This window comes from Perna viridis, chromosome 2 (genome assembly GCF_037379345.1).
Source record: "Perna viridis isolate PV_CMFRI_1.1 ecotype Kerala chromosome 2, ASM3737934v1, whole genome shotgun sequence".
Taxonomy (NCBI): domain Eukaryota; kingdom Metazoa; phylum Mollusca; class Bivalvia; order Mytilida; family Mytilidae; genus Perna; species Perna viridis.
Genome location: NC_142446.1, coordinates 20631616 through 20643801, shown reverse-complemented (window position 1 = coordinate 20643801; position 12186 = coordinate 20631616). Strand labels below are relative to the sequence as shown.

At 33.0% G+C, this 12186-nt stretch overlaps 1 protein-coding gene across 1 annotated transcript in view; it reads right to left on the bottom strand.

The window, feature by feature from the left end:
* The window catches only part of LOC148624004 (Golgi-pH regulating cation channel-like), a 43320-nt gene that overhangs the window by 4759 nt on the left and 26375 nt on the right, over positions 1-12186 (bottom strand). The window contains exons 17-21 of the mRNA XM_088566395.1: positions 9469-9527; positions 6416-6519; positions 3730-3800; positions 1124-1188; positions 719-771 (exon numbers count right to left, since the gene is read on the bottom strand). Of these exons, the coding sequence (XP_088422521.1) occupies positions 719-771; positions 1124-1188; positions 3730-3800; positions 6416-6519; positions 9469-9527 (352 nt within the window). The remainder of the gene's footprint in view (positions 1-718; positions 772-1123; positions 1189-3729; positions 3801-6415; positions 6520-9468; positions 9528-12186) is intronic.

Sequence of the window (12186 nt, the reverse complement as noted above, 5' to 3'; positions counted from 1 at the left end):
AGTCTAATAAGGGCAATAACTCCAACATGGGTAAACAGATTTTCACCAAAATTTTGACCACAAATAGATCTACTCATACTATGTCAGAATTTGGTTAAATCTAACAGTTTTGGAGGTATATGCAAAAAAACTGCTATCTGACCCCTATGTTCAATTTTTAATAACAGTGGCCATGTTTTTGGACGAATAAAAAAATCCAACCATCATTTTATGCAGGATACCCTAAGAAACAATCATACAAACTTTCATTGAGTTCAGTACAGTAGTTTTGAGCATAAGATTTTTGAAAGCAATAACATCTAAAACAGCTAAAAATATCCCATAAAGGGCAATAACTCCAACATGGGTCAATAGATTTTCACCAAAAATGTGTCTATAGATAGATTTTATCATGCTGAACACTTTTACCCTGTCAGAATTTGGTTAAACCTAATGATTTTGGAGATACATGAGAAAAACTCCTGTGTGACCCCTATTCTAAATTTAGTAAAAGTGGCCACGTTTTTCAACGGATCAAAAATCCAAAAGGTCATTTTTGTGCATGATACCTTTAGAAACAACCATGCAAAGTTTCATGCAAATCCATTCCCTAGTTTCAGAGGAGATGACATTTGAAAATTTATTAAAGATGATGACAACGATCATGGATGCCAAGGGATGGCAATAGCTAACATGGCCTATGGCCAGGTAAGCTAAAAAAAAACAAACAGAAACATACTTATCTGTTATTGAGGATGGAATATTCTCTTCAACCCACTTGAGGTCATCATCCTGTCCAAATAATGAAATATTCAAACCTTCACTAAATATCATTTATAGAATAATAGAGTACATTTGTACATAGTTTAATTGACTTCAAAATACTTCATTAATAAAAAATAAAATTTCATTATGGTTGTCTATACTTAAAAAAAAAATACTTATAATTTAATGGAAAATTACTTTTTCTGTAAAGAATAAAATTCATTTGATCAAACAAGCAGTATATGAACACTGGCAATGAAAGTTAATAGAAGGAAATTGGGCAAACAGGAATTACTTGAATCAATTTAAGGAATTAAAGACAACTATTAAAGTTCAATGTAATAAATCCTCATTTCAATGCAATGATAAAAGAACATACAGCACTATTTCTAAGCTTTGGAGATCCATTGGCTTGTCCCTTGACACCTCGCATCTTCATACCATCTACAAGGTATACATACAAAACATATTTATCATTACAGTATATTTATAATAATAAAACCTCTTGGCAAGTCTTTTTATAATGATTAAAACTCTTGGACAGTCAACATGTAATGATAAAACCTCTTGTACTGAATACATATAATGATTAAACCTCTTGTACTGAATACATATAACGATTAAACTTCTTGTACTGAATACATATAACGATAAAACCTCTTGTACTGAATACATATAATGATTAAACCTCTTGTACTGAATACATATAACGATTAAACCTCTTGTACTGAATACATATAACGATTAAACCTCTTGTACTGAATACATATAACGATTAAACCTCTTGTACTGAATACATATAACGATTAAACCTCTTGTACTGAATACATATAACGATTAAACCTCTTGTACTGAATACATATAATGATTAAACCTCTTGTACTGAATACATATAATGATTAAACCTCTTGGACTGTCTATTTATTGTATAACAATAAAAACCTCTTAACACAATTGCGTTTTAGTACTTTATGAAAATTCAATACATTGTTGTTACTTAAAACTTCTCATGAAAATAGTTGAAGTATGTACCGATATTTATTCAAAGCTCAAATTCTTTGTATTTAGATAAAAGAACTGCGTTCCAATGTCCCCAGCATCAAAAGGAATTTTCTATGTTCAAAGGCCATAACTTCTGTAAAAATCATTCAACCATAACCAAAGTCGAACTTAAGGTATAATACCACTATTAAGGGGAACCTGTCGCCTGCACATACTAGAAAGTAGTCCGTAAAAAACAAAGTAGTTCCTGGGATGCATTGTATATTTTTTGTCATTTAGACAGTATATGCAAACTGGGTACCATCTGAAAGCTTATCATGTCAGGTACACACTGAATACAATAGTTTTGAACTCTGATGTAGAGAATAATTTGTTAGAGTCTAGATCTTAAGCCCATTGGTTTGTCAAACTTCCAAAAGGAAATTAGTATTTTCAGTACCTGTCTACTTTCACTTCACTGTCCTTTCTTAAAAGCCATTAAAGGTATGCTTCAAATTTTATGAGAGAGTCTTTAAAGGGTCCCTCTATGATGAAACCTGTTAAAGTTCATTTTAACAAACTTTAAAAAAGATTGGGACCTTGAAAATTGCTTAATTCACCATAGAAAGTAATGGGACTTTTAATAGTGGTCTTACACCTTAATCTGTAACTTCTCACAGTAAGACTACATACAATGGATAAAATCAATTGGTAAAAGCATTCCAAAAAAAAAGTGCTGAAACTTTGGATTCACTGAGATTTTCTAAGTCCAAGGGCCATAACTTCTGTAAAAATCATTCAATCATAACCAAACTTGAACTTAATCTGTAACTCTTCATTATAAGGCTACATACCAAAGATAAAATGAATTGGTAAAAGCACTACAAAAAAGTGTGGAAACCCAGGTGGACTCCAGGCATGACAAAAATACAAAATCAAAGTGCTGACAACACTGGTAGTTTTTGATTCTTGTGAAAATTGTAGCATGAACAAAGTTTCAAAGATTATATGATGTTAAATAAAATTGTGACTATAAATTGAATTTTAAATACTATTAAGAACTGTCCTTTTTATATGTATAAACTGAAAGTCAATCTATACTACTGATCCAACTTCACACACATTTTCATATTTTGTTTCATTTCACCTTTTCCCCAATTTCAAATCTATCAAAAAGTTAATATGCATTTACATTCAAAACTATATTAACAGAGTATTTATCCTACATAACAATTATACTTAAATAAAACCAATATCAGCCTAAGAAAATAATTTCCTTAACACAAGATTTTCAAAAACTAGACACTTTTATCAATTTGAATTTTCCTGGAAATTTTACTTGGTTAAAATCACAGCTCTTCACTTCCTGTCTATAAATGGTAAAAAATAAATGATAGGATGGATAATTTGACTTATAAGTGTGTTAAAATGAAAATATTTAACACATTTTATCCTTCCAGACACATTACTACAAGAAATAAATTCCCTAAATCATGTAAATTTATTACTAAATATCTTTCAAAGCCAAAAAGGCATCCTTCAAATCTTGAGTTGATATGAAGACTAGATTTTTATTTTATTTGCCTAAATAATAGAATATTATTGAGCTGATAAATTGCAAGAAACACATATACTTGTTATAAAAGAGGTACTGAAAAGGAATTACATTTGGACTATATTTTTGTGTAGTGTTCAGAAATAGTAGGGAAGTTCAAGTAATAGACCAGTGACATAAGGTATTTTAATACTAAATGATCAAAAACCCAAAAATTATCTTTGAATGCAAAATGTTCACATTGAACAACAGAGGGAAATGTACTTCATTGCCTCTTAAATACAGAACAATATAAACATGTATCTGACAAAATATGAGCAGTGTTCAAACAATCCTATAGATATCACAATATATAGAGAAAAAAAACTTGAAAGTAAAACATATTTCAGTTTGATACAAAATCTATTTAAAATGTCTCCAATAAAAATGTCCATACATGGAAAACTTACCAAAGGCATCATTCATTGATGTCTCATCTTCTTCATCCTCATCAGCATCCAAAAGAGGTGAAAAGGCATACCTAAAACACCAAAAGAAAACCTTAATAGGAAGTAAAAATATTTACAAAGCAAAACAAACAAACAAACAGAACAGGTGACTTACTTTCCATTTAGATTTGTACCTGAAATCATAACATTTACCAATCATCTTTACTTGTCAACTTCACTTAGTAGATATTACTGCCCTTTAATTTTGCTGAATATAGTGTATAAAGATCGATTAACAAGAGGATCCCAGGTGCCTGAATCAAGAGCAATTACTCTAACAAGGAGTCGTCTGACAACGATCTCCATACACATTATCATAATAATCATTTCAGCAACTAAAAGTTTCTATCTAAAATAGTCTTAAAGATATTGGCTGAAAACTGTAAAAAGCAACATTTTTCAGCTTTCAAGGGCAATAACTCTAACAAGGAGTCATCCAGCAACTTTGACTCAATGCAGACTTTTGTAAGTCATATAATGAAGATCATTTAGGCAATAGATACAATTTGGCTAAACCTAACGCTTTTTGAGATATATGTGAAAAACTTTTGGCTGACCCCTATGTTCTATTTGTAGACAGTGGCCATGGTTTTTTGACAGATAAAAAATCCCCACATCAGTTCTATACAGAACACCCTAAGGAACATTCATACCATTAGTTTGGTTCTGATTGGTCTAGTAGTTTTAGAGGAGAAGATTTTTGAAAGAAATAACATTAAAAATAGGGAAAAATTGTCAAAAAAAGGACAATAACTCCAATATGGCTTAGTAGACTAAAACAAAATTTGACCAGAAATAGGCCTCATCATGTTGAATACTTTTACCATGTCAGAATTTGGCTAAACATAACAGTTTTGGAGATATATGCAAAAGACTTCTGTCTGACCCCTATGTTCTATTTTTAGTAATGGCAGCAATGTTTTTCGACAGATCAAAAATCCCCACAACAGTTCTATGCAGAATACCCTAAAGAACATTCATACCAAGTTTGGTTCCAATTGGTCAAGTAGTTTCAGAGGAGAAGAGTTTTGAAAAAATTGTTACATGTAATAACAATGACGACAGACATCAAGTGATTGCAATAGCTCACATGGCCTTTGGCCAGGTGAGCTAAAAATGGAACTGCATAAATTTAAATGTATACTAACTACAGTTGTGTCTATCTTTTAGCCAATAAATATTACATAAAATAAAAATGAAATGCTAAAGCTTTTCCATGTAGGTTTGTCCAAGTTCTTCCGATGTGAAAATGTACACAACCCTAAAAAAACAAACAAAATAATTCCAGCAACTATTGACTAATCTGAACAAAGATTAGCTGAATGACTGAGTGGAAAAGCTTATACACTCTACAACACCAAGCTGAACAAGGATAAGATGCATGACTGAGTAGAAAAGCTTATACACTCTACAACACCAAGCTGAACAAAGATAAGATAAAGAGTGACTGAGCAGAAAAACTAATATAATCTACAACCAATCAAGAAAAAGCTTCATCCTGAATTTAAAATCATTCCCATGAATGGTTGCTGCGATTTTTACAAAGAAAATTTGTAGGGCCAAACCCTAAATTCAAGCAAACAATAATTCAATAATGCAGAAAACCTACACACATTACAACCAAATAATCTACATAAAAAAATTCATATAATTTGCATGAAGGATTGCTGAGATTTTTTTAATGAAAATTTATTGGATGTACACTATGTACAGACAACAGTAAAAATCTAATGCCTGATGCCTAACGGTAGGATCATAAAATGTCTGTATTTGCTTATAATAAAATTAACACTTTCAAGATGATGCACATCTAAAATTATTCAATAATTAAGAAAAAGTTGAGCTAAAAACCCAAGATTGAATCATTTCTACATGCAGGCATAGATCAATAATTTCTTCCTTTCATCCGACATTACACATCTACATATGATGCCTATCCTTCCAACAAAATTTCATCAAAATATATATGGCAGTTATGGAGAAGTTGCATTTATAAGATATGTGAATGGAGAAATAGACAGTCAGACTGACAAGGTGGTTCCTATGTACTCCAATTTACTTTTTCTTGCCAATCCAGCCATTGGCATAAGATTATATCAATCTTTTAAATGGGAACATTTTAACTTGAGATACTGTGAGAAAGATCACAAAGAGAATACATACCCCTCTGCTTCATAAAACTTTTAAATAGAATTATCTTCCTTTGGACAACTGAACAATAATAAAATGTCCTCATGCACATCTACATGTGATGTGCAATCTTTAGAATTTTATCAAAATCCCTTGTGTAGTTTATGAAGCACTGACTTACCAGACTTTAACATGTAAAACACTAAGTTGGATTATCTTTTCTTCATACCCAATGCTAAACCCTCCTAAAAATTTTCATAAAAAGTCCCGTCAGCAGTTTCGTTGGAGGTGCACATACCAAATTTTAACATGTAAAGCCCTGAAGTTTGATAATCTTCATTATGAGACATCAGACAATAATTATTTACCTTTAAGCACAACAAATACCTAACCTTCCTGTAAATTTTCAACAAAATACATTGGACAGTTTAGGAGGAGTTATGCTTACAAGTGGACAGGTTGATTCCTATATACCCACAAACCTTTTTACAGGGGTATATTCAAGCGTGTCACCCACCTCTGGCTGTTTGCTGAAGGTCTCCATAAGAACATCATTACCAACAATATCACAGAAAACAACAAATGCCAGAAAGCATCATCTATCCAAACTTCTTGCCAGTCCTGAAAAAAAAAAAAAAAAAAAATCAAAACTGGTGTTGCTTTGAATTAAAGCAAACATTGCATCTTTTATTAAAATTGCAACTCAGCAATGGTTCAAAATATCATTATACCTGGATCATCCTTCAGTAAATAAAATTAATTTCCTCCATCAATATGATCGCAGAGGTCCAACCCTGAATAGTTGGGGCAAGTTATGGACATACCATTGAAACTCATTACAGCTTTGAATTTTGAATATGATTTGATATTTGACAATGGATAAAAATTTGACCAGAATTGAAGCAGTCACTTTTTGGTCGCTTATTCCTAAATGGTTGAAGTCGAAACCTCCAAAATCAATCCAAACCTTTCTTTGGGGTATGGCTCTAGTGTTACAATTTCAAAGCAATTCATTTACTTTTACTCAAATAATTGTCTAGAACTAATAATAAAAAAAACAAAAAAACAAAACTTATTTCTGGCCTTTTGTGGCCCCTAATTCTATGGCACCTTGTTAAACAATTTCAAAGCAATCCATTCACTAATAGTCAAATTATTGTCTGGACATCAGGATAATGCATGTTTTGTAGCCCCTCTTTTAGGCCCCTAATTCTAAGAAGGAAGGGGCCATAACCCCCAAAATCAATACCAACATTCCTTTTGTGGTTTGAATGAAACCTTGTACTAAAATTTTACAAAGGTCAACCAACAAAAAGTTATTGCATGACGACACAGACAATGACAGTGCCATACCAATACACAACCACAAATTGTTCATGAAATGAAATCAGACTAATGCACATAATATTACACTATAAGTTTTTTCATCTTCCACTGATGTTTTACAGATATTATAGTGAAAATGAGCAAGTGATTTATAATCTCGATATGACATGTCACAAAATAGCATATAAGAAATGTAGTGCTTTCAGTTAAAGGTGAATTTCTAGTAAATTGCAGTGGTTTCCATCATCATTTCATGACTACATTAGTTCTTCACTCTTGAAAAACAAGAGGCTCCCAGGAGCCTGAATTGCTCACCTGTTAAAATTTGTCTTTCAAGGGTAATAAATTTAACAAGGAGATGTCCAACAATTTTGACTCCAGAAGACTTCGGTAGGACTTATCATAAGGATCATTTCAGCAATTGAAAGTTTCTTTCTATCTATTATAGGTTTCAAGATATTGGCTGAAACTGTAAAAAAAAAAATTTTTATCTTTTAAGAGCAATAACTCTTACAAGGAGTCGCCCGACAACTTTGATCCCCGAAGACTTTTGAAGGCCTTATAATAAGGATCATTTCAGCAACTGAAAGAGTTTTGGCTAAACCTAACGATTTTGAGATATATGGGAAAACTACTGTCTGACCCCTATGTTCTATTTTTAGTAATGGTGGCCATGTTTTTCGACAAATCAAAAATCCCCATATCAGTTCTATGTAGGATATCCCAAGGAACATTCATACCAAATTTGGTTTCAATTGGTCAAGTAGTGTCATAAAAGAAGATTTTTGAAAGAAAAAACATTAAAAATAGCAAAAATCATTGAAAAAGGGCAATAACTCCAACATGGCTTAGGTCTCACCAACCACCTCCGGGTCAAATGGCCACCCCCCTATGTAGTACCAAAAACACACTGAACCTAGACATATGCATTGTAAGTGCATTATTTGTGTGTATTATGATTAAGAGTAGTCAAAATAAAGCTGAGAATGTGTACTTTAAAATCATATATGTAATTAACTACAAAAGTGTATGAATATTGTTTACATGTGTGAGTAATTTGCCTCCATGCTGTCAGTTAGCAGAACAGGTAAAAAGGTGGATTTTCAGTATTATTTATTCAAGTAAATTTTGTGAAGAATTTCTACAATCATCGTACCATTAGCATAATGACTTTGGAAGCCTTATTTTCCAAGCTTCGCAACGGTATGCAACTTTAAGATGTCATTTGTCCTAGGAATTCACAGTGAGACTTTGAAAATTACTTTTTTAACATGTAAAGTAATGGAAACGTTAGAAGTGGTTAGTGAGACCTTAACAGATTAAAACCAAAACTTGACCAGAGATAGATCTCATCATGCTGAACACTTTCATCCTGTCAGAATTTAGCTAAACCTAATGGTTTTGGAGATATATTCAAAAATCTACTGTCTGACCCCTACATTCTATTTTTAGTAACGGCAGCCATGTTTTCAACGAATCAAAATTTCCCACAACAGTTCTATGCAGGATATCCCAAGGAACATCCATACCAAATTTGGTTTCAATTGGTTCAGTAGTGTCAGAGAAGAAGATTTTTGAAAGAAATAACATTAAAAATGGCAAAAATCGTTGAAAAAGAGCAAAAAGTCCAACATGGCTTAACAGATTAAAACCACAACTTGACCAGAGATAGGTCATATCATGCTGAACACTTTCATCCTGTCAGAATTTAGCTAAACCTAATGGTTTTGGAGATATATTCAAAAATCTTCCGACTGACCCCTATGTTCTATTTTTAGTAACGGCGGCCATGTTTTCAACGAATCAAAAATCCCCACATCAGTTCTATGCAGGATATCCCAAGGATCATTTATACCAAGTTTGGTTCTAATCAGTCAAGTAGTTTAAGAGGAGAAGAGTTTTGTATAATTGTATAATCGACAACGATGGACGCCAAGTAATGGCAATAGCTCACATGGCCTTTGGCCAGGTGAGCTAAAAAACACTAATCTCAAATAAATGAAATATTAACAGCTGATGTGAAGCACATGATATTTCCACCAGCATTATTTGTGATTTGAACCATATAAGAAAATATTGCAAATCAATGAAAATGAAAATGGAGCCTGCTTTCATGAAGACATTGTACTAAATAGGCATTAAAAGTAGTATATCAGTATACAAGTTAATTTTAAATTATTCCGGTTGATTCTTGAAAACTTACCATAACTGTAAAAACAATCTTTAACAGATAATCTTACTTACTGTTATGCATTTCTTTAATTTATGTGTCACCAGAGACCACAACATGAAAATTATGGAAGCTACAAATAAACTTTCTCTCATTAAAAAGACAATTAATGTGGGAAACAACATATTCTTTTTTTAACAGGTAATAAAAACCTACTAAATACACTCTTTGTAGACTTAAAGACTTTTTGGCCTGATTTGGAATACATAACATTCATATTAAATATCTAATCAAGCCTTTTGTATTCCATGTGCAAATAAAAGTACATTGTTTCCATGCCTAATGTTCAAAATTTCTAAGGATATGAAAGCTTGAGAGCACTTACAATGTTGTACAAATGAAAATAATTAAGTTAGATTACTCATAGAACATATAAAATCTACATATACATACTGGTAAACATGTATTTTACACATCTCTTAAGACTTAAATTTACTTGGTCATTAGTAAGAGACCAATATTTTGTTTTTGCTGAACTTATAGCCTCTGACAATCGAAGTCCAAACCTTCCTGTTGGTTGGAACTGTTTAAACAAACAAGAAAAGGGGCGAAGCCGGGGTTCGGATGCCTTCAAACCAGTGCTTGGGGTAGATGGAGCTCATAAGCCCTGAAAGGCAGTCCATCTAGGAGAAGGAAAACTCTGATCTCAAACCTGGAAATGAAAACCATTAGTTGTGCTCAACATTCATGTGGGTCGATGGGACTCATGAGCCATGGTAGGCAACCAGTCTAGGAGAAGGAAGTAAAACCAAACTCTGCAGAGTCTAACCCTATATCTACGATGAGGATGAGTTGGAATACAGAAACACAAAGAATACATCTATTAGAGGTAAACAACGTCAAAGAGCCAAGTGTATTGGAGCTATGACGCCCTAACATCCGAATATCCTTCCAACACTAGAACCTATCAGAGTAGGTAAGTGGAATGTGCGCACCATGTACGAAGGAAGTGGAAGTGCAAATAATGCAAAGGAGATGAATGATAAACTAAAAATCCGAGAGCTTCGTGTAACAAGTTGGAATGAAGCAGGACAAATTAGACTAGCCACAAAGGCGACCATCATTTATTCAGGGCATAAAGATAAAAATGAAAACCATACAAGTGGAGTAGCAATCATTATTCACAAAAAACGGGAAGATCGCTCATAGGATTGGAACCAATAAACGAAAGACTCATACTTGCAAAGTTAAGTACCGCAAACAAAAGAATAACACTTATAGTAATCCTGTGTTATGCATCAACGAATGATGCAGAGGAAGATGAGAAAGAACAATTTTATGATCAGCTTCAAAACATCATTAACAAGACAACAGAAAGAGATAATTCTGATGATGGGAGACTTTAATGCCAAGGTTGGAAATGATAACACCGGATAGGAAGACATCAAGGGAAAACATGGAGTAGGAAAGATAGATTAGAATGGAATACATCTGGCAGACTTTTGTGCAGAAAACAAACAAATCATTGGCGGTACAATTTTCCCACACAAGGAACTCCACAAAAACAACATGGATATCACCTGATCATAATACCAGAAACCAAAAAGATCATATTTGCATAAACAAGAAATTCAGAATAACACGTGTGAGTAAAAAGTGGGGCAGATGTAGCATCAGACCATCAACTAGTAGTAGGAAAAATCCAACTGCAACTCAAGAGATATGGAGATAATAACATCAGAACCAAATACAATATGGATAGGCTAAAAAACAGCAAAGATCAATTCAGGTATCAGCAGACACTCTCAGAAAAGCTGCAACACCTACGTCTTGACAATGAGATTTCACTGAATGGAAAATGGGACAAGATTAAAGAATTTTACATAACATCATTAGAGACATGTATTGGAAAAAAGAAGACCAGCAACAAACCACGGATACAGGAAGCAACCATAGACACTATGGAAGGAAGAAAAAACATCAAGCTCCTCAATGCAAGAACAAGACCTAAAACAAATAGGCTTCAAAGCAAATACAAATATAACCATAATGAAGTCAAAAAGAAAGTTAAAGATGACAAGAAAAAGTTTATTGATGACCTAGCCACACAGCAGCAGAAAATAGAAATATGTGAGATCTGTATAGTATCACAAGAACACTGTCAGGAAAACAATCTGCACCTGAAAAACCAATAAAAGATACTAATGAACATGTCCTAATATCAGCTCACAAACAAAAGTCTAGATGGAAAGAAGCTTTGAACAACTTTTGAATAGACCAATACCAGAAACAATGGCTGATATACCACCAGCAGAACATGACATTCCAATAACACTGGTCACACCAAGTAAAAATGAAATAAATAAGGCCATAATATCTTTTAACAACAGCAAATCAGCAGGACCAGATAGAATACCAGCAGAGGCAAATGCCATAGAAACAACTGTTAAAACATTCCATCAACTCTTTGAAAAAATATGGCAGGAAGAAACCATACCAGAAGAATGGAAAGTGGGTTTCATCATCAAACCTCCAAAAAAGGGTGACCTAAGTCAATGCAAAAGCTATCATGGTAATTTGTTATTGTCAACAAAATCATTTTAGAAAGAATGAAGACATCAGCAGACAAACTTTTGAGAGACCATCAACCAGGCTTTATAAAGGGTAGATCTTGTACATTCATCAACAGATGCCTTTGCAGGATTTTAAATACCTAATGGCCAACTCACATTACCAACAAGGATCTCTGGGAAACAACACACCAACTACCTTCTCCAATGCAGATCAAGAAA